Genomic DNA, 22,484 nt, shown 5'->3' with positions numbered 1-22,484 from the left:
TTTTCTTGTTGTAGTACCTGAAATATACAACTTATATTCCTGTAATGGGTAGATATTGTAGTGTTCTTAGGTGTTTCGACGTCTCATCTTATCTACTTTTGATACGAGTAGTTAGTGACAGCTGTGTGTTTTTTTTTCAAGTGTTTTTTTGTGATTCTAGCAACAACTTAAGGATTCTACATCATCAATCGAAAAGAAGACTCATGAGAACCTGTTTAATCATCCATGTGGCATTTAGAAACAGTTCTCTTATGAGCCTGAAGGGTTTTAGTACACGCGCAATAGATTTGATTGACTGCAATTATGGCAACGCAACAATGAAGTCATAAGGCGCTTCTGATTTAGAATACTTTCATCATGAAACACTAAGCAGCGACCACCAGGCAGCTGTTTAATGTTTATAGCAGTGGCGGCAGTCACCTTTGTGGCTTCACCATCCCAAAATGGCCCACCAGTCAGCTAACATAAAAAAATAAAATAAAATAAATAAATAAAATAAAATACAAGGTGCTGTAAGAAATAATAATGATGAATAGATATAAATAAGTAAAGAAATAATTAAGTAAATAAATAAATAACAAAATAAGACCCCTATTCCCCCCAAAAGAAATTATAAGAAATAAATGAAAAAAAAAAAATCACTATCGCTAGAGAAGGCAGTATGGAAAAAAAAAAAAAAACTTTGCGTGGTTTATTCAATTAATACAAACTTTTTTCCGGCCTTATTACCGGCCGGCTAGTGTCGTCTGGAAGTGTTTAACGCTGCTGCCTGCCGTCCTACCCTTCCAATTTTGGCCACGGTGCAAACTTAAGACCTTGCAATGTGACGGTGAGGTTCGAGTTCCGCCCCGTGGCAAGCACCCGCCGCTGCATCCCACCCCTGCCACCACTTACATGCTTCCTTCCCTTTCTCTACTTCTTAACATTGACCTCCCCTCCCCCCCGCCTTCTTTTTTTCACTTATATCCAAAAACACGTGTGAGGAAAAACTGTACTAAAAATAAAATAATATAAACGTACACCAGGCAACCTTTATTGTTACCAGTGGGTTTTTCATTGCTTATATTCTCACCACACGAAGAACGTCCTAATGTGGCGGTTAATTATATTGTTTATCTAGATGGTATGATTTATTTTCTTATGCAACGTGCTATTTTCTTTTCTTTGATGAGAGAATAATAGTATAGTAGATAGAATTATTAGTTCTTGCGAGTCTTTTTCTTCTCCTCGTGAGAGAGCACGAGAGTATTACATAAGAAAACACATAACAAAAAATTACCAGTATTAGTCTTCATTAAAAATAAACAGATAGATAAGTAGGTAGATAGATCAATCATTCATTAAATATGTAAAATGTATTAACAAAGATCACAAAATAACCACAACAAATAGTACATCCCCTTGGTCGTCATGTCAGTGTTGTGCCACGCCAGACTGCCAGACTGCCGTGACCTTGCCAATGTGCAGACCTCATTCCTTGTAAGACGTCTGTTGCGACACACGGCGGATGCAGTGATGTGCTTCTGAGAGAGAGAGAGAGAGAGAGAGAGAGAGAGAGAGAGAGAGAGAGAGAGAGAGAGAGAGAGAGAGAGAGAGAGAGAGAATATCTCGTGTTATCATTCTCGCTTCAGTGGGATTTGTCTTCAATCTGCGTCGTGTTCTCAATAACCTCGCGTTGCTCGTTTTGCCATCAAGTGACTAACTTTTTTCGAGGCACGCTTGTTTCGTGCCATGTGGTGGCCAGGGCAGTGGTGACGTGAGCGTGGGCAGTGGTACCGCCAAGGAGTCTAAATTACTTGAGTACGGCCGTGCTCGCTATGTTGATAAAACACGTTTGGTAATGTGAGATGGTGGTCATAGTTTCCTCACTACACATGATATGCATGGCAACAATAACAACAGCTCTCTCTCTCTCTCTCTCTCTCTCTCTCTCTCTCTCTCTCTCTCTCTCTCTCTCTCTCTCTCTCTCTCTCTCTCTCTATATATATATATATATATATATATATATATATATATATATATATATATATATATATATATAATATTAACAATATGTTCTGCTTCTGTAACCCCTAAGCTTTCTAATAACAAAGTTTGGGCTCGTATTCTTTATCTTCTCTAGAAATTATTCTAACATAGTAGTATATCATTTATTATATGTGTTATTTATAACCAATAATTGTTAAGTACAATATAAGAGAGCAGTGTAGCAGTAGAGTGTTTCAAAAGGCTGGTGAGCAGAGCAGAGTGAGGTGCATCATGGGAGTGTAAACAATCAGCTGATAGCTGGGACCCATCGATTGGAGGCGTTTTGACGGATTTACAGTGCTAAGGTGAATGTCTCTACAGTTTTCACAGTAAGAGCAGTTTTTATGGTACAGTCAGGTGATGGCTGGACGTCACCAGGGCTGGGAGTGGCCGCAAATGTGAAGGGTCGAGGGTGAATGGCCAGGGGTATTTTTTTCCTCCGCGGCGGACATTTTTATTCTATTTACGATGCAATATGTTGAGCCAGTACACTCGCCCCCATGCTGACACCCTGTGAGTCGTGCCCGTGGTGGGGTGGGTGGGCTGAGGACACCTCGGCCTGCTGGTTTTGAGTCGATTACAAGCCAGAACAGCAGTGTGAGGGCAGTGAGGGCTCGGCACTAAGTCTTTCCCTGATAGTGAGGCTCCACTGTCAAAGTGTCACGTACACTTACTGATAGCTGCTTGCTGTACATTTCCAGTCCAGGAAGCCACAGGTCATCTGTGTTGTACCCTGTATCTTGTATCAGATGTGTGGGTTGCCATTTGGCTGTGGGATCATTGCTGTTTCTACCTGGATTTCCTTGCACACACAGCTCGCTTTCTGCTTTCTATATCCTTATCAAACTCCCGTAGGGTTATTGACCAAGCCGTGCATTATTTTCCAAGAAGAGGTATAATCTCATATGCTCCTATCAGGGTGTAGGCTGCCACTATATCTGTCTAAAGCAATTACAACCCTATTTTTTCAGAGCCATATAATGTTTCCCTAGTATGAAAGCAAAATATTTTCATTAGGAATTGCCAGCAAATTGTAGTGGGTAATGAATACTCATATAAGAAATTATCAAAAATTTTGAAAAAAAAATTGTCCTAAAATTTTTGGTAAGCTGTAAACGTGGTGACTTACTGGGAATAAACATGACACCCGAAGCACAATGCAGTGTGCTGGCACTCTCCCTCCTCCAGCCACAGCCACCATCAGTCTTGCTCCTGTTGCTATATTGTTTCCATGTTGATAGTGATTCAGAGTAACTATTTTTTTCTGGAAACTAATAAAAATTCATTTATGGATAAATACCATTACTGGGATTGGACACTTTTGTTCCATTGGAATTGCATGCAGTTTAAGAGTAACTGGTGTTATACACATGTACACACTGTTATTGAAAATATATAGATAGAGAAAATAATTTGCAGATAGCAATATTAAAGCAGAAGATGAAAAGTATTGCCTCCTGAGCTGCCATGCCAGTGTTAAGTTGACATGATGCAGGGGCAAAATTTTGAACTGAATATCATTTACAGTCTTGTGTGATGTGTTATTGTTGACATGATGCTAATTCAACGTGTGAAGCAGGTGAAAAGTCAGGTTAAGTTAGATAAGATTAGGTTTACATCTTGCAGTGTTAGATTAGGTTAGAATCCTATATGGTTACATTGAGGTTAGGCCCTGCAAGATTCAATTATGGATATGGCATACCTAATGCTGTTTCTTTTTATCTAGGAACTTTTGGTTTAGGTATGATGAATATTGATGAAATTGGTATCCTGTTTTAGGTTCTTAAATCTGAATAATTCACTTCCCACAAGGCTGGCAGGTTCCTCACCATTTCAGTGAAGGATACCTCAACATCTCTCCATCGTCATTCTTCTCTCTGGATTGGACATGTTCATCACTTCCTTAGCTTGAGAAATACATGCAAAACTACAATCAAAACAATGCCTTAACCTGCTCAGCTAAATGTATACTGATAATTTTCACTCTAATGAATAGGCAGTAAATATGTATTTTACAGGTATTTCCATGATATGAGGTTTTACATAAATATCACCATGATATTATAATATGAGAACACAATCCAGCACCATTTTGGATCCTTACTGTTGACTGTTGATGCTGCTTCCTGAATGATCCAGCAGCAACCCAGCATCCAAGAATAGGGTGGCTCTAGGGAACACTAGCATCCCATGTTATTGGAAGGTTGATGGTACAGGTGAGAGTGTGTTAAGTGCTTAAAATCCCACTTTCATACCAGTCCTGAAGCTTGTTGGTGGAGGGCAGCATGTGGTACAATTATAATGAATACTTTGGAAGTGTAAAGATGGGTAAAGCAATACACGAAATAGATGCTAGCAGAGTCAGTGCTTGAATGAGCAAGGAGGCAGTGTTTCAGTAAGGAGAGTGGAAGCAGTTTTGCTGTGGCCATTTCCTTAGAAGCCACTTCTGGAGGAAACAAGGCATCAGAAATACATACATAGGCAGACAGGTTCTTGAGAAGTTGGTTAGGTTAATAGTTTTGCAGGGATCAAGGGAGCAAAACGAAGTTATTAGGATGTTCAGTGCTGAAAATCTTAAGTCCTGAACATTAAATGCTGGTCTTAGAAAACTTGGTAACGTTTTTGTTTGCATCACATAATGTAGCATTCTGTGCATGTGCGATCAGTGCACGCTTAACAGCTGGTGTTGGGTCTGAATCTGCTATGCTGCTGAAGCAAGACAAGATTAAAGCATCCTTATTCACTTTAGATGAAGACAATGGGGAAGATAGGGCAGGGTTTTAGTTAGGAACAGAAATTTGGTTAGCTGTGGGGCAATAACTACTTTGTTACCTAGGACTTGTAGATGTTGTTTGTGCAACCGTAAGCTTAAACAAAGAATCTTTGAAGTGAGATTCCCATTTTTCTTTGTCTACCAACATTACCACATGTTTTGATATTCTCCAAGCTCTGCAGCACTTGGCTATTCTTGAATACATCCAGCCATTCTTCTTTATGCTTGAGGACCCTCCAACATCACAGGGAAATATAATTTAAGACAAAATGAGACTGAATAGCACAGATAACATCCAAAATGTTTGCCAAGGCACTAGAATTAAGTATTCCTCCCAGAGGTGGAGTAAGAGAGATGACAGAATTTTGTAACCCAGTTCTGACTTTGCATTGGCATGCTAAGTGGACCAGCTTGAATCATGAGAACCAATGAATTGAAAACTGGTCTCCCTAAATTGAAGCAGCTGTAAATAACACATCTGATGTTTTCCAGACTTTTTTGAGTGCAAAAGATTTATGGTAAATCACACGTATCCTTGCATTGTGAGGAGGAAGAAAATGTAGTAGTACTTGTGGTAGCTGAGGAGGAAGCAGAGGTGGAGGAGGAAAGGCAGCCATGGGCAGCAAGTTGTACCAAGAGAACTGTGAAAAGAAGAAAATTTATATTAGTTCTGACTGTCATTTTTCAGTTAAGTAGAGTTGGAATATACTGAACTTTGCCTTGTGTTAATAGTGGAAATTAATGAGTCAGTGTGAAGGGGTTTTGTGTGGTGCAGCAATAAGCATCACACAAGTGATTGAAGGAAACGTGTGATAGCTTAGCCGTTCCTTCATTCGGGAATATTGAAGCTTGTGGCCTTATGAATTTTACTATTTTTATGTTTTCTCCCTGTTACTCTTCCTGGGAAGAGAGAGAGAGAGAGAGAGAGTACTGGCTCATACTAACTAGTAAAAGGATGCACTTGTTGCTCTAATAGTGTAGCACTGTACATGTATATATTTCTTACTATTTTCATAGTTCTAGTTAACTGAATTATCTTTCATTGTGATTTTGAACAGTTCAGCTCCTCACATCATGAAGGGGATAATTAAGATTTCTTCACTGAATGAAGTTGTATATTTTATTTTAATTCTGCATAAGGGATATGGCCACATGCATAGTGCACTGAAGATGTAAAGACAGCACATGAGTTTGGCAAGTTAGCACTTAATGCCACAGTCCCAGAAATGGATTATTGGATTACTTGTTATCCTATTGCGCCAGAAATACATTTGTGTCAAAATTCAGATACTAACAAAAGAAACCTGATTTCTAACAACACAGTTGTTAGGGTGTTATGTTATGGTGCAGTGCCTAAAGGTTGCAGCAACAAATATATAGTGAAATCTCAAGATGTAGTGAAAATTATGTGAGATGGATGATATTGATTGCTGAACTAAAAGTAACTTGTTTTTACTACGTATTGCCACCATCATTTGATATTACAGTTTCCTTATTTATACACGTTATATTGTGTCTCTCAGTAATAGCTCACCAAGCTGTATGGCCATTTGCAACTCACCTCTCACTTTCTCAGCTGTACGGCTTTTTCCTCAAGATTTATCCCCTGTTTTCTCTGACATATCCACTGACATTATATCTTCTATATACTGGATTTCATTAAGTTTTTCCTTATCCTTTATCATCTTATTGCCAAACCATCACAATCTGCCTATCAGTGGCATTATCAGTAGTGTTCACATTGCATATATACTTCACTTTCCTCCTTCAGGACACTATGGCCTCTTGACATCTTTATCTAACTGGCTCAAAACTTTATGACCGTATAGCACTATACTTCTCACACATGAGGGATAAAGTATGCATTTTGCCCCACCTTGTGCATCAGGCATATCTCCACAAGTAACAACGTATATTATGGTGCAAAGAACTGATCTCCAATTTAGGCACTTTTCACTAATTTGTTCAGTAAAATCTGATCCAGTACTGAGATTACATATTTCACCAATAGATCCTTTGTACCATATGTTACACCCATGGAATTGTGTACTTCAGCTCACAGTCACACAAGTCAGTGTGTACAACAATTCCTTCAAACATCTCCATTTTCATAGACAATCTCATTCAATATCTTCTAATGGTGAACTTTGTTATGTTCTCTGACATAAAGTGCACTAAAAGTTGTGTGTAGTGAAGCAGGTGCCTCGGTCTTGGTGTCTGCTTTTCATGTAATAGATAAAATTATATTTTTTTATTTCATGCTCAGCTGATTCATATTTAGTGGCACATCAACACCTTTACCTTACTGACCTCGTCAGTGTATTCATTGTAGTGTTCAGTTCACAGTTTCTACTCTTATGTGCCTTTTCAAATTGTCTGATCCTTCTTCATCTCTAATAAACTTTTATATAGAGTTTACTTTCCTTACAAAAATTTCTTGCTGCTTGACAAAGATACTCTATTCCTATGTAATGCTGCAAAACATGCCAGACAACTAATTTATTAGTCTTTTCGTTTGTTTCTCCAGTTCCATCATGAAGTAATTATTCTCAAGAATTTATTTGTCAAAACTTTCTTCAAAAGTAGATATTGCACATCTCACACTCAACTAAATATTTCAGGTAGACCTCAGGAGGGGGATGGCAGAATCCAGTGGCCTGGGTGATCCCCTGGACACCTCTGAGCCACACACATCTGCCAGGGAAGCTGCCTCTCCTCCAGTAAACACTTTAAGTGAGGCCACGCAGCTTGTTGGCAACCCAACACGCATCAACAAATCCACGTCCCTTGTGGAGCAAGAAGGCATTGCCCACTCAGAGGATCCACTCCCAACCTCCATGGATGACTCTGTAAAGGCTCCTGAAGAGCAGACTTCATCTAGAAATGTTGCAGGAGCCCAATTGTCAGGGGATGCACGGCAGCCTGATCTCCCTTCGGGCATAGAACGATTGTCCAAACCTTCCCCCTCAGAGCACGTCACTGCATCCAGTCACTCTGGGGAAAACCCAAGTGAGTCAGCAGGTGCTCCTTCCCCTGCAGGCTCCACGTCATTGCCAGGCCCATCTCCCATATCACAAGGGCAGTCCTCAACACAAACCTCTGCCTCCAGACCTGTTGCCTCCCAGCCAAGACAGACCTCAGCTGCCTCCACCAGCAGTCCATCATCCCAATCCACACCCTCACCAGAGTCCTCCCCTCCACCACAACCACCGCCTGAGCAGCCGCTGCCACCTCAAGCCGAACCCCCCAACACAGGAAACAACAATGGGCCTAACCGTAATAACGGACAGAACCGACCGAACAACAACAATAATAACAACAATAACAACAATGGAGGCCTTGCCAACGTGAGGGAGCGGCTCTTCCAGGCACTGTTTTTCAGACTGGCAGTGGCTTATGCCCGCGCCTTCCCACAGCCCATGAGGAGGCTCATTGAGTTCACAGTTCTACTAAAGGCAAGGCAATATTAATGCTTCTTAGTTATATGTATCCTCCTATGTAATATATCAAAATCATGAAGGAATATTACTTGGGAGATCATTTTTCTTACCAGATAATTTTAGTAATTAATACTAATTATTTGTGCTGCTTACATCGATCAGCATTTCTCATCTCCATTGATCAGCACAGAAGCCTGCTTGATATTTTCCATGGCATAGTTTGACTGGTTGTGTGACTTATAATGAAGCCTCTAAGCTTAGAATGACAGCTCAACCTCATTGTGATTTCCATTATAATTTCAAATGGCATTTTCCGTAATTAATACGTGAATCAATCTTTGTTACCTGGCAGCACGTTATCAGTATGCTAAATTCTTTGAGAGTTCCTTCCTGTGTAGGTGCTTCCTCAGGATCCCCTCCCATGTCTCCTGTGGTCTTCTTTATTCTGTCTTGTTTTGAAATGTTGAATGTGCATTAACTAGTCTTTTTCTCCTCTCCCTATGGCCAAATACTAAATCTGCCTGTAATCTATTGACATGATGATACATAATCTTCCAATAAACCTCAGGAATCATTTGTATGCATTCTTTGTAGTGCCTGTCATCAACCAGAAATGAAGTGTGGTGAACTCTGCTCTTGAGGAACTTGCATTGCCCCAGTGTGAACTTTGGTGTCACTTTCAGGCCTTAACCTCCCTTTTCCTGCTTGTGTACATTCACCTGGCCTTCACCCGTGCTCCCATCACTTGCCTGGACCACGTTCGTGACGACTGGCCCAAGGAAGGCATCCTGCGTGTCGAGGTCATCAGAAACCCTAGTAAGCAGTGTGCCTTACCTACATCTTGATCTGGAAAAAGGGAATTCTGCTAAGTGTGTGACAATGTCAGAACGTCTTGAATATGTTTTTATATATGATTTTTGCCCTGTAGTGTCATCTTTCCTGTATTGCTTTTTGTTTTGTATAGGTACTTAATTTCTCTTTCTTTTCTTTACTAATGTTCTGTTTTTCTTTATTGTACCTAGCTGCAATGCATGTAATATTACTAATATTTGTCTCATAGTCTATCACTATTTCAAATATATTTAGTTATCTTGAATGAGAAACTTTAGTGAGTCAGGGGTGGTTTGTGGTGCTTAATCTGAATCAGTCAATCAGTGTCTTGTACTCAAATCACTCTAAACCTTTTCTTTGGTCACTTTTTGGTGGGAACTCCCAGAGCACATCATATATACAAATGACATAAGTAATACTGAAAGAATTTATATGTAGAATATTTTAGTATTTGTATATAATTCTGTAAAGTTTCTCTATATATTCAGTGAATTAACTGATACTTCTGTGATTGATGCATCTCTTACTTAGAGATAACACCAGCTACATTGTGTTGCTACAGGTGAAGATTACACAGTGCAGCAGAGCTATGAGAAGGAAGAGCGAGTACAGCAGAGACAGCTAGAGTTCCTGGGAGCTCTCAGCTCGGATATTGACATGTAAGTACACCTAACAACTTATGAAAAGCTGCCATTCTAGTTCCCACACTTAACTATCTATTGTCTATAACAGATAAATTTGTGTGCATATATTATTTTTAATTATACATATACATTTATGTAGATATTCACCAACTTGGCAGGGATATGAGATATTGATATAAATGTGAATATTGACATACTGCCTGATTGCTACTACCAGGCTTAGGTGATAATTCAGTAGTTTGTTGTTTGCCAGGCTCTTTGGAGGACGGGAGTCTCTGGTGATGGATGGAGTGAGTGGAGTGGTAGACGCCCACACTGATGGGACAGAGACAGCCACTGAGGAGGGGGAACAGAAGGTAAACTTGAGCTCTGTGTCCTTCCCTTTATTTGCATTTATTCCTCTGCTGCATTACATCACTGGTACTCATTTACCTGGCCAGCCTGCCTTGCACATCATCAGTGACATACTAGCTAGAGTTGTTTCATCTGGATTTTACTTATGCACTTTTAATTGAAGCTTCTGAAAATGCCATACTTACCAATGATCTCTTGAATATTTCCTATGATTGTTCTTGTGATTTTATGTGGACTTTAATCTAATTTACACTTATTATGTTTTATTTAGTCTATTTTTGTGGTCTGTTAAAATTTGATCTGATCTAAGTGGTTAGGGGTGTCTGGTGAAATATACCTGGCAACTCTTAAAAATCATACTCATACAACAGATGTGATATTTATATTTGCATCCTTTGATAGTTGTGTTTTTTAAATGGGCTTCACTGATATACATGTCATAAATCAATTACAAGAGGCACTTAAAGGCATTACCACTCAAAATTTGATGATATAGGTGGGAAAAAAGTTTTGGAGTTCCCTAAGGAAATTGTGCATCCTGTGGAAATATCTGACAAGAGTTTACTTGCTGCTGCCCATAAAACAATAAGGTTGGGCAAGTGAGTAGCAGGTTACATACAGTGTTGCACTAGGTAGTTATAAGTTTAAGATTTTAGCCATACATTATGTGAATGGTAGACTAAAAAATGTATTATTTGGCATGCTCAGGAAGAAGATTATGAAAAAAACACACCAGAAACAGATGACCAGCAAGAGGCTCAGTTGGAGTTGGAAGAGGAGGAGGATGGCCATCGTAAGTAGATTTGCGTTGTCGTTTTTCAATAACTGTAGATGCATCCATATTTATGTCTGACTTCACAGAGAGATAAAGTTGGAGTTGCTTTCCTGCTTTAGTTGTTAGTTGTTTCTACAGGTTTTTAGTTGTGTATTACAGTGTTCCCAAATTATAATATGGTAGTATTGCATATATACTGATCTTTATTTTTGTATGTACAGTAGAAGCTTGGTTCACAAATTTAATTAGTTACTGAATGCAGTTCATGACCCAAAATGTTTGTAAATTGTCACATCAATCAATTTAAAATCAATCAATCAATTTAAAATGGATTAATCCATTCCTTGACTCCAGGTGATTGCTTATTTAAACTTTTACAGTAAGTTCATACTCAAAACTAATGAATTCATTAAATCTAACAAAAAAGATCAACACTATAAATATATATAGAATATGGATGAAAACTTGCCTAATTTAATTTTATTGTATGTTCACACATGAGTTGCCAAAACTGGGGAACCCCCTACTGCCACATGGTGCACACGTTAGCAGAACAACAACAAACATAAATCCTGGCCATGTCAGACTATTGTGTGCAGCTCTTACTGTTGCTTTCACCTTAATTAGGGAAATTGAGAAGCCTTCATATTTCTGAAGTCATCCTTGGCCGCCAACATCAGAAGGGGGGGAGAATGTATTATAGCATGGCAAGGGAGCTGAGAATCCCCACATTATCATTGAATGGATTTTCCTAGACAGACATAAATTTCAGCATTTGGTGTAATTTATAAGACCACAAAGGGTGGCAGTGACTGAAGAAGGCTGAAGCAAAATTCACTTAGCTGTGAGTTTGAGTTAGGTAAACAACACAAGTGACACATTCAGCTTCATGTCACTTTTCTCAGCCTAGCAACTCCTGCCAGTTCTGCTGCCAAGAAGGTGACATGCAGATCCACCAAAACTTAGTGTTTGAGGTGGTGGACAGGTAGAGGTGCTGGATGGAAAATGCAGGATTGATATTAGAATACTATTGTCTTGTTTTTAATAATGATTGGTATATGAAAGCACTATTTACTCAATGTTATATTATGTAAGTAATAATACATAATGTAATCCTGATTTTCTCCAGATGATGCTGAGGTAGAAAATCCAGTTGTCACTTCAGAAAACAGCACAAATGGTAAGAGTGAAGATGGTGGAGTTTTCCTTGCTTATGAGTAAGTTTGTTGTTGTTGGGCTGCCACATATTTTGACTGCCCTCCTTTGTTATGAATGCTGGCCTGGTATATAAATAGGTAGCCTTAAATTTCAAGATATCCTTTTCTGTGTTACAACAAATGTGTGGCAGTGTATACTTGGATGTGTATCATATTTGAGACCTTAAGATGATAGCTCATTACTAATCATATCAGTTGTATAATTTGAAATTATGGTTTTTCAAATTCAGCAGTTTATTAGATGAAATTAAACCATTGGTGTATGGCAAAAATAAAAAATAATGTGACCGATAATTTAGCTATCTGTACCAGGCTGGCAGTCCCACATTGGGTGGTCCCGACAGTGATAATTATGTTTCTGTGTCACTGTGTGCTGTTTTGCACCATAATGTAATTGCAGGCTTTGTGTTATTTTCATGGGAGCTCTCTCTCAGTGTTTTGTTACAATTGCCCTATAGCATATGTGCTTACTGTGTTGCATTTGATGATTATAGTTAATGATAAATATTCTTCTCCATCATACAATTTCCTTCTCCACAGCACAAGAACAGTTTAATGTCCCAGAGGTCAAGCCTGAAGAGGAAGTAGCTGAGCTAGTAGATGATGATAATAATAATGATAATAATAACAACAATAATAATAATAATGAAGACACATACAATGCCAGCCTGAGTGAGGAGACCAGTCCACCACTCCAGGAAGACTCTCCTTTACCCAAGAAGGAGCCACTAGAAATGTTAGCTAAAGCAGGTAGGATATTAAAGCAGTGTGAAATCCTTTGATTCTCTCTCTCTCTCTCTCTCTCTCTCTCTCTCTCTCTCTCTCTCTCTCTCTCTCTCTCTCTCTCTCTCTCTCTCTCTCTCTCTCCAATGTGCTTGTAACTGGATGGGTTTTTCCTAGGAAATGGCAAGAGGCCTTGTATTTTTATAATGTGGAGAACCTGTTTTCTTTATTACTCTTGTTTCTAATTATTACAGGGTATACACATTACCATAGTTAGATGTTGGTAAAAGCTCAGAACATTCCTTTCTGGTAACAGACACAGAACTTTATGCTTTGTCCGTTGTTGTATGTCCTCCATCTGTCACTGCCCATTAGGTGAGCTGGAGTATTAGCTCACCCAGTCAGGTGGAGATTAAGAGCTTAGTTCAGAAACATTTGCAATAGCTTTAATAAAAATACAGCTCTAGAACTGGAAAATCTTTACACTGCAGTCTAATCATTAGTTAATTGCATAATAAGTTGCTAAGAAAGAAAGAAGCATCAGGTGAATAATATACTTTGAATTTATAAGTTTAGATGCATTTCTTTATTTTGTATTAATTACAAAATTACCATAAATATATTCCTATATTGATTGCATATTTTTTTTTTAGCTATAAACAGTAATCATAAGTGATACACTTTTCAAAACACTGCACTCAGCACCTTCCTAGGTATTTACAAATATACATTAATACTGAGCTGCTGTGGTGGTGAAGGTTCCTAACCATCCCCTTCCCCAGTGTGGCCTGAGGATGAATACATAGTAGAGTACTCCCTGGAGTATGGGTTCCTGCGCCTCTCCCCTGCCACACGACAGAAACTCAACATTCCTGTCAAGATTGTCACACTTGATCCCTTGAAGGATGCCTGCTTTGGGGATTCCCTCTCCCGCTTCATCCTGGATGAGTTCCTGGGCTATGATGACATCCTGATGGGCTCCATCAAGAGTCTTGCTGAAAAGGAGGAAAACAAAGGTTATCTTCGGTAAGGCACTGGTTGACTGCCTCAGAGAGAGAGAGAGATAGAGAGAGAAAGTGTGTGTGTGTGTGTGTGTGTGTGTAAGAGCTATGTTTCAGTTATTCACTTTGCAATTGTGATGGCCTTGTATAAAGATGTATAGACTTTTGCCTTGTTTGGGTGAAGCACAAGTTCAGGTATTCAGCATCAGAATATTCAGCTGTCAGTCCAGGTATCCAGCTTGCCAGTCTCTACTGTATTTTATTTAAAGTGCATGATAACAGATTCTCTGAAGTCCTTCAATTTTGGCATTTAGGTGTGAATGTTATTGTTCAGTAAACTGGACATCACCATTCTAGTTTGTATCTTGACAGCTGGACACTGTAAGTGTTATTTGACTTAAATATTTTTTTGTTAAGGCCTTGTTAAGGCTCTGGATCAGGTCCCTGCATATCGGCTTAGAGGAATTTTACTTTTCATTTAGATTTCCTCAAGTGCCATAATTTTGTCACTGAAAATGTCAGATGTAATTTGCTTTATATCATAACCATTAATATGTGTAATTTGCTGCAGGAATGACCATGGATATACCATCAAAAATTTGGATTCCATCATAACATTCCTTGTCATAACATTCCAGTCAGGCCAGTGCAACAGAACTGTATGGTTTATATATAACAGAAACAAAGTTAATTACAAAAATGTTTCTGACTCTGAGCCTTGGACTCACTGCCAAACTCTCCCCTCCAGGAATGTGGTCACTGGTGAACACTACCGCTTCGTCAGCATGTGGATGGGCGGCAGCAACTACCTGGCAGCAGCATTTGTGATGATTGTGTTCACCTTGAGTGTGTCAATGCTCCTGCGCTACTCACACCACCAGATCTTTCTCTTCATTGTTGATCTCCTGCAGATGCTGGAGCTGAATGTAGCCATCACCTTCCCTGCTGCCCCCATGCTTACTGTCATTCTGGCTCTCGTGGGTGAGTAGTGTTTGCTGTGCAAGTGTCTTGTGTGTGGCATGCAGGATTACTACAAGAAATCTTGCAGTTTTTTTTTTTTTTTCTCTCTTCTTCTTCCCTTACTCTTAGGCCTGTGTTGAGAATGTTCATGTGCAGTATTTTGTTATTTATTCATTTACACTTTTTCTGGAAATCACTTGTCATTCTGTGATATATATCATTCTTGTAGTTTTTATCCAGCTCATTGTTGTTGCCTTATATACTCTAAGATAGATAAGATAAGCAGCTAAGAGAGAGAGAGAGAGAGAGAGAGAGAGAGAGAGAGAGAGAGAGAGAGAGAGAGAGAGAGAGAGAGAGAGGCTGTAGATAATTTCAGTTAGAGGGTAGGAGTTGAAACAAAATGCTTATGATTTCACCCTGTTTTAAAGAGCAGTATGAGTGGAAAACCCTCCATACAGGGAGGAATAATGGCTCTGAACAGAGTTTGCAGCCATGGGGTGAGAAAAATGCTAAATGTAGTGGAAGTGAGTGTTGAAGGTTACTCAGTTTCTGATAGTAATCCTTCTTGTATATGGCTCATTTCTTGATTAAATTGCATTACTTTGTTAAGGCTTACTAACCATCTACATCCATGTTGGAGTTACTCTTCTGCATCCTACTCTGCAATAGTTCATCTTCCTTTTTAAGTTAGTGTTTACTAACAACTGATCTTTCCCTAGGCATGGAAGCAATCATGTCAGAGTTCTTCAACGATACCTCAACGGCCTTTTACATCATTGTGCTGGTGTGGGTGTGTGACCAGTACGAAGCCATCTGCTGCCACACCGCCATCACTCGCAGACATTGGCTGCGGTTCTTCTACCTTTACCACTTCGCATTCTATGCCTACCATTACCGCTTCAATGGACAGGTATTGAGATTATATTAACTGGTTAACCCTTTCAACATGATGATGCCATGTAGGCATCATAGTTACAATTTTAGTTGTTGTTGAGTGATGCTGTATCCTGTCTTGGCTCTTAGCTACAGTCTCTGTATATTGTCCTTGAGGTTCTCTTGCTCCTCCCACTATCCCTATTCCTACCAATCATGTAAATGAGCTACACCATGCCCCACCCTCTATCCAGAATGAGAGTCTCATTGGCAGAGCCTTACATAGCAGTTTTCCCCCTTGTGGTCCTTCCTCTATCTTCCATATCCCTCTATTCTTCTCTTGATCCCATTCCTTCTTCCTACATATATTATATTATATTAGAAATTAGATAAGTTACCCCTTATGGGCCTATGCTATATTTGAGCAATGCATGTTTTTTAGCATCTGGAGCAAAGGGGTTAATGATCATACAGAAAATCACTAATGTAATTTATCCATTTATAGATCTCACTGTATCTGTTTACCCAAGCCAGAGCTTGTTGTGTAAGATAATTTTGTGCTTGTTTTAATTAAATTTAAGAAGGCATAGCTTCAGTGTCATATGATATGAATTTATTTACTTAGCGATAACAAAGCTTTATTCCACAGTACTCTTGGCTCGCCCTCATGACCTCCTGGCTCTTCATTCTGGTAAGTACTGTTCTTTCTGTCAGTGAGTGAGAGAAGTGTTCTTTGTATGCAGGAATGCAGACTCACTTTAGGCAGGAAATGGAAGTGGGGAGCACCTGTTGAACATACACCTCTATGGTACTTCATACCTGTTGGTGTATACCCATGGGTACCCTGATCTTTTTTGATCCCCTAAGATAAACTTGTCTTATAAATATTCTCAAAATCCCTCCCCTTTTAGCCTCACTCATTCCACATCCATGCACATTTAATAACCTGAGCCTGGTCATTAGGATCTGGGGAATAATTAATCTCTTTTTCCTGTTTAATCATTGTATCACCTTAAGGGAATCAAATAGATCCCACTCCCCTCTTACCATCCCTTTCTGCTATCTCCTGTGACACAGGGAATATGGAATCATGTATTGTATATCCTCAATGGTGGCTTTTTTGGTTAACCACCCAGGCTGACTGCACCACAAAGTAGTACACACCAGTGTGGTTGGGTCATCATATTCTTAAAGCAGTATTGATTACTTGACAGTAATCAAAAGTCAAGGTGAACCTTTTTAAAGATCACCATCTTGCATGGCATCCATTCCTTTACAATGTTCTTAATTAAAGTACTTAAACTTCTTTTTGCTGTTCCCAGCACTCCATGCTGTATTTCTTCCACCACTACGAGCTGCCAGCCATCCTGCAGCAGGCACAGATCCAGCAGTTGGGACGAGTGCACACTGTCAACATTGTCCTTCGTAATGTTCCAAACAACAACAACAACAACAACCAGAACACAGCCAATAATCCAGGGAATGCTGGGGGTGGTGAGAACGCTGCAGACGACAGAGGCGGGGCAAATCCCGGGGCTGCAGGAGCTCGGCCCGGAGGAGGAGCGGCACGGCCCAATATGCTCCCAATGGTGAACTTGGTTTTCCGCAACATGGCGGCAGGCATGGGAAACAACAGGAATGGAAATACTTCCCTGAGCTTTGTTTTCAGAAATGTAAGGAATATTGTCCAGAGTCTCCATCAGAATAATACATCATCTACAACAGCAACCAATGTTACAACTACCACCACTACAACCACTTCTCAGAGCAACACCACCACCAATGTGACAGTCTCCAATTCTTCTACCTCTCATGGGAGCATCACATCTGATCAGATGCCATCAGTCTCAAGAGTTTTGCAGGCCGGTGCATCTTCATCAACAGTGGAATCAGCACCAACACACAGTGGCTCACTGTCATCAGTGCAATCAACATCTACTTCAGTAGCTTCAGATTGTGGTGTTGCTGCAAGTTCACATAATGTTGCCAACACCAATCTACTCTCTACCTCAAGTAAGAAAAATAATAGGGTTTTGACACCTGAATTTTCATCTCAACCAATGTCAGATATTTCTTCTGAACCTTCTAGTAGTAGTCATTATGCTTCTTCCAGTTCATTCTTGCATAATCAAAGGCCTTCAGAGAGTAATGCCTCTCCTCCCCAGGTCAGTAGTCAAGGTTCACCAGATTACATGGCAGTGCCAGTGGGGATGCCAAAACATTTGTTAAACTCTGAAGATCATGATCGAGTACAATACTCCAAATCATCAGAGTCCAGTGAGAAGTCTTTAAATAATCACTACAGTGAGACTCGAAATAGTGGTAAATCCACAAGAGAGCCTCATAATAACACCTGGTCTTATGTGGAGGACTCCACGAGTTATGATGTACTTCGACCTCCAGAACAGGCGGCAAGGCAAACCTTGGCCCACCATCATGTAGATGATAGCAGTAGTGATTAGGAAAGACTTAATCCAGCCTTTTTACAGAACATTATTTTGTTAATAAGGGAAATAATATATTTGTTTCCATGTTTTTAACATATGAAATATTTTCTATTGCTTATATTTATTGGAAATCTGTTGGTGTTGGATACTGCTCTTGCGTTTCAGTTGTAGTGTTAGACAACGTGCACAGTAGAGGAATTCCAGACTGGCAGTTATGATTTGTTTCCTCTCAAGCTGAGAATCTATGCTCACAATGTGCCATTGTTACAAGGCTGCCTTTAATGATACTTGTGATAGATGAGAGTTGGTTGAACATCACAAAGACCTGAGTTAAGGGGAGAGTTTGACCAAAAAGAAATGGCTGCTTCAGATCTGACTACCAGTTAGTAGTAATGCTCATTTCTGCATTTTGTGAAGGCAAAGCTGAGGTGGCTAATTGTACTAATAAAAATGTCTGCCCTTTCACTTTAGACTGTACTGAAAAGTGACTGTACTGAAAAGTGACTTTATTACTACTTTGTTTGGTAATCTTAATGTTGTTCAATGCAGTTTATTGTGCAATGTTCATCACTGTAAAGAAATATCATGAAGAGGGTGTAATAACTTCACCCTGATTGTAGTGGCAATACTGACATACTTAATAAATTGCCCATGGCAAGTTCCATCCTTGTAATGGGGAACACTTAGTGCCCATTTATACCAACTGAAATGAACCTTAATTTACAAACAGTGGGAAAAGTTTCTATCATAATTTAAATATTTTAAAGCTTATCTTTATTTAACACAACATACTTGAGTATTGTGAAAATTGTAAATTACTGTGAGAATGACAAAATATTTTATTAGAAATCTTGTGTAATTAATGAAAATTGCAAAGAAAACTATAGCCAATTAATTTTTTTACTGGATAATTAATGAAAAATATTTGGAAAATTTATGAAATTCCCACAACAGGTGTGGATACCAAATAATAGTTTTGACCATGTTCAAACTCTCCTCAAAGTGATATACATACAAATTTAACATTAAGAATATTTTTCTTAATTGGATAACACTTGGTGATATCAAGGGGTAATTTTCTATAATTTATGACGCTTCTGTTAATTTAGAGAGAAAATTTATATGCAATTCTGTTGATAGATTTTGGCAGATATGCAATAAAATTATAAAAGTCATTGTGCGTTCCTTTAGCCGTCGTCTCAAGAAAATTATCTGGGTTGCTCTTTGTTTCACATGCACCATAAAACCATCAACTTTTATGACAATGTATGTTCAATTAAAACTTAAACTTATATGCTGTTAAGTCCTTGTTATACCATATACTACAGAGAAATATGAATGTTGTTAGAAGAGAAGTTATATTCTGGTATGAACACAAAAAGAACTTATCTTATGCAAATATGTAAGGTCTCTATTGAATGCATTTCCGGCTGCCACCATACAGCTATATGGCAACAGCCAAGAGATACTTTGCACACATGACAGTCTCTTCTGCCGTGTTATACAGGAGTATAGTAAATTGGAAATAGTCACCCATAATTACAAATTCTCTCTCGGTTATGAGAGGCTGGCCACGTGAAGAGAGAGAGCAAATGGAAACACAGCCACCCACCTGTGAGCTAGGAGACACACGGTTAAGGTCAGGCAGGGATAACACTTTCCCTGGTGGTGGTGGTGGTGTTGCTACTCATGCTTCTCGGCCCGGCGGCCTCTGGTGAAAAACAGCGGCTGGTGAGATAGGAAATTGTTTCACAATAGATTTTGTAATGTACAGCAACTTTAGTGATCAAGATGCGATGACAAGTAAAGGTGGAAAGAGGATTGATTATTATGAAATCCTTCCTTTTCTCTTTTTTTCTTTGATGTTTTATTCTAATCTTTCCTCTATTGTTTTGTTAATAAAGCAAACTCTATTGTTTTGTTAATAAAACGAAAGTCGTCACTGTCGTCACAAAGGCTAAAGCGCATTCACCTCAGCATCAGCAACAAGTTGTCATAAAGGGTGGGTGTAACTTAAAACAAAGGACCACACACCCACACGGTTCAGCCCCTTATCACCACTTCTTTGAACAATCTCTAGTTTGGGAATTTCAAAGATATTCTGTCATTCTATCGATAGTTTAACAAAAATGCTGCATCATTGAGAGAGAAAGAGAGAGAGCGCTCAACTTATTATTTCTGTAGATTTTGAACACAAATCTCATGAGCACGCAGTTTCAAAATATACGGGACAAGTATCAGCAGCAGATCATAAGTGGATGGGGTGAAATTTAAATCAAAAGAATGAACCGCAGTGCTGAACGTTTCGATCCCTTATCTCGACTGTTTCTAACACGCTCTAGGGATTTCAAAGGATTTTGAGTATTTAAGGATTCTACACCATTAATAATAATAATATTAATAACAATGAGACATTTGAAAACCCTTAAGAAAGCTTTAAGTGTTTCGAAACGCGGGCCAATGAATTACCGTAGCAGGCGCGCCTCTTAACCAATCCGTGTTAATGGCCGCTATGACCCTGTTGGGTAAGAAGTGCCGCGCTGTTCAGTTCATGCACGGCCCTCGCCTCAATGGAAATGGCTGCCCGTGTCACTTGGCGCTTGAAAGTGTAATTAAATTTTATGGAAGCTAGAATTTATCAGATTACGAGCGGCAACTGCGTGCTGCCGCTTGCTTACTTTATATATATATATATATATATATATATATATATATATATATATATATATATATATATATATATATATATATATATATATATATATATATATATATATATATATATATATATATATATATATATCGATAAAATACTTATTCTTATTTACGTGTATATATCTTTTTCAATGAGGTAAATAATGAATTGAGTATAGGCGTAATTTCATCAAGGTAAACCAGCTGGAATAAATAAATAAATAAATAAACAGTAACTAGTGCACGACGTCTTTTGATGGTGTGTAGCAGTACACGAGACCGGGGTGGAGGAGAGAGAGAGAGAGAGAGAGAGAGAGAGACTATAACATTAACCACTTAAGTAACGTCGATTTAACTATATCCATGAAATCACTGTTGTTTTACTAAGCTTATAATCATGCATTTCGTTATAAAGTTACCATAACCCAAGAACACCAAGAGGAGATAAAACACACAAGAAGGAAGAACATGCATTAGCGGGAATGGAAGCAGGAATTAAGAAAGGTAGAAACACGACATAGTGGTTAGAGATCATAACTAACAACTCAACCACTACATTAATATTACAAGTTTACCTTTACTTACACTGCACTCTGATCAGCAACTCGTGACTGCATGGAACTGGGACGTGGGAAGAAACAGTAGATGGCCATTTGTGACGCTGCTCTCAGATAGATGGCGCTGAATGTTCTCTCTCTGTTGGCGAGGGCAAAATTCTCATCAGTATCAACAACAGGGGATCATAAACGGAGCACATTCACAAAAACATTTCGGTGCCTTTATCTTCGCTACTTTTGGCAGACTGGTTAGTGGATGTTAATTGGGATTTTTAAATAGGATGGTTTATGATTCTCGCGATGGTTTAGACAAGGACAAGCATCATCTGTGGGATATACACTGATGAGAACCCGTGTCTAATCTGTCTTGGCGTGGCTTACATTCTCGCCGCTGCTGCTGATGATGATAAGATAAGACGCTGAAATGTTTATGTAAGTATCAGGTTCCACAGTTCTTACACATAACTTGGGAACGGTGCGAGAAATGCGCCTTGAATTGCTAACTTCCCCTGGTTTATATGAGAAGCGGTGTGTCGAAGTACCAATATACACAAATGAAATAAAATTCCTGACAGAGCGGTGGCAGCCCACGCCTCACACACCCACACGTCCGCAAGTAGCCGTGTCGTGTCGTGTCTTGTCGTGCGGCGCCGCCAACCACGCAGGGGAGACACACAGACTATTTCGGTAATATGCCTTGAGCCGCACTTTGCCTCAGTCTCATTTTTTAACGTAATGGTCGTGGAGGAAGAGAACGTGTCTGGTGAAGAGGAAGAAGAAAACTTTGGTCTTGAAATACGAACCAACGTAATTTCACGTTCCAACCTTTCTAACACTCCTTTTGTTCCCTTGGAAAGTGTAAATATCATCACTAATGCAGAAAGTATTGTAGAGGTCGTCAAACTGATAAACTAACAGATCGAACCATAATGTTACCATGCAAAATTTCAGCACTAGTACACTAGGGGCGAAAAAAAAAAAAAAAAAGTATCTTTTGCATTCCGTACCATGTCAATTACTGAGTTTGGTTAAACTTTCCTGCAGTACCAAATTTAACTTAATATATGTTGTCCTAAATGATCTTACCTCATGTAATCTAACCTAACCTATCCTAATGTAACTTAGTGATCCCATAAAAAATGAAATAACTGATATTAAGGCGATTTA

General features: G+C 39.1%; 2 protein-coding genes and 1 long non-coding RNA gene across 7 annotated transcripts in view; 1 reads left to right on the top strand and 2 right to left on the bottom strand.

Moving 5' to 3' along the window:
* Positions 1-1,117: 1,117 nt before the first annotated feature.
* LOC135105904 (uncharacterized) lies at positions 1,118-6,498 on the bottom strand. The gene is made up of 5 exons (XR_010271043.1): positions 6,363-6,498; positions 4,133-5,442; positions 3,858-3,935; positions 3,158-3,299; positions 1,118-1,523 (listed from the first exon to the last, which is right to left on the bottom strand). It is a non-coding gene; the product is annotated as an uncharacterized LOC135105904 (long non-coding RNA).
* On the top strand, positions 2,060-19,241 carry LOC135105901 (uncharacterized). Its single transcript, XM_064014562.1, has 13 exons — positions 2,060-2,333; positions 7,423-8,256; positions 8,925-9,057; positions 9,635-9,731; positions 9,970-10,072; positions 10,779-10,863; positions 11,975-12,025; positions 12,603-12,812; positions 13,568-13,811; positions 14,535-14,767; positions 15,466-15,656; positions 16,269-16,310; positions 16,942-19,241. Exons 2-13 carry the CDS (start codon positions 7,441-7,443, stop codon positions 18,079-18,081), a joined length of 3,345 nt encoding a protein of 1,114 aa, XP_063870632.1. The 5' UTR covers positions 2,060-2,333; positions 7,423-7,440; the 3' UTR covers positions 18,082-19,241.
* Positions 19,242-19,653: 412 nt separating this feature from the next.
* LOC135105903 (uncharacterized) overlaps positions 19,654-22,484 on the bottom strand; it is a 107,131-nt gene continuing 104,300 nt past the window's right edge. For all 5 annotated transcript variants that reach the window (XM_064014570.1, XM_064014572.1, XM_064014574.1 and 2 more), the window contains 2 exons: positions 21,346-21,456; positions 19,654-19,777 (listed from right to left, as the gene is read on the bottom strand). In XM_064014570.1, the coding sequence (XP_063870640.1) occupies positions 19,750-19,777; positions 21,346-21,456 (139 nt within the window). In that variant the 3' untranslated portion in view covers positions 19,654-19,749. The remainder of the gene's footprint in view (positions 19,778-21,345; positions 21,457-22,484) is intronic.

This window comes from Scylla paramamosain, chromosome 12 (genome assembly GCF_035594125.1).
Source record: "Scylla paramamosain isolate STU-SP2022 chromosome 12, ASM3559412v1, whole genome shotgun sequence".
In the NCBI taxonomy this organism is placed as follows: domain Eukaryota; kingdom Metazoa; phylum Arthropoda; class Malacostraca; order Decapoda; family Portunidae; genus Scylla; species Scylla paramamosain.
Note: the sequence above shows the minus strand (reverse complement) of the source record. Positions and strands in the feature narration are given on the sequence as shown.

Bases quoted from the DNA above. Each gene is read 5' to 3' on its own strand.
- LOC135105901 (XM_064014562.1), top strand. From the start codon at position 7,441: ATGGCAGAATCCAGTGGCCTGGGTGATCCCCTGGACACCTCTGAGCCA. The intron at 13,812-14,534 runs GTAAGGCACTGG...TCTCCCCTCCAG, and splicing joins GAAAACAAAGGTTATCTTCG to GAATGTGGTCACTGGTGAAC. The intron at 15,657-16,268 runs GTATTGAGATTA...TTTATTCCACAG, and splicing joins ATTACCGCTTCAATGGACAG to TACTCTTGGCTCGCCCTCAT.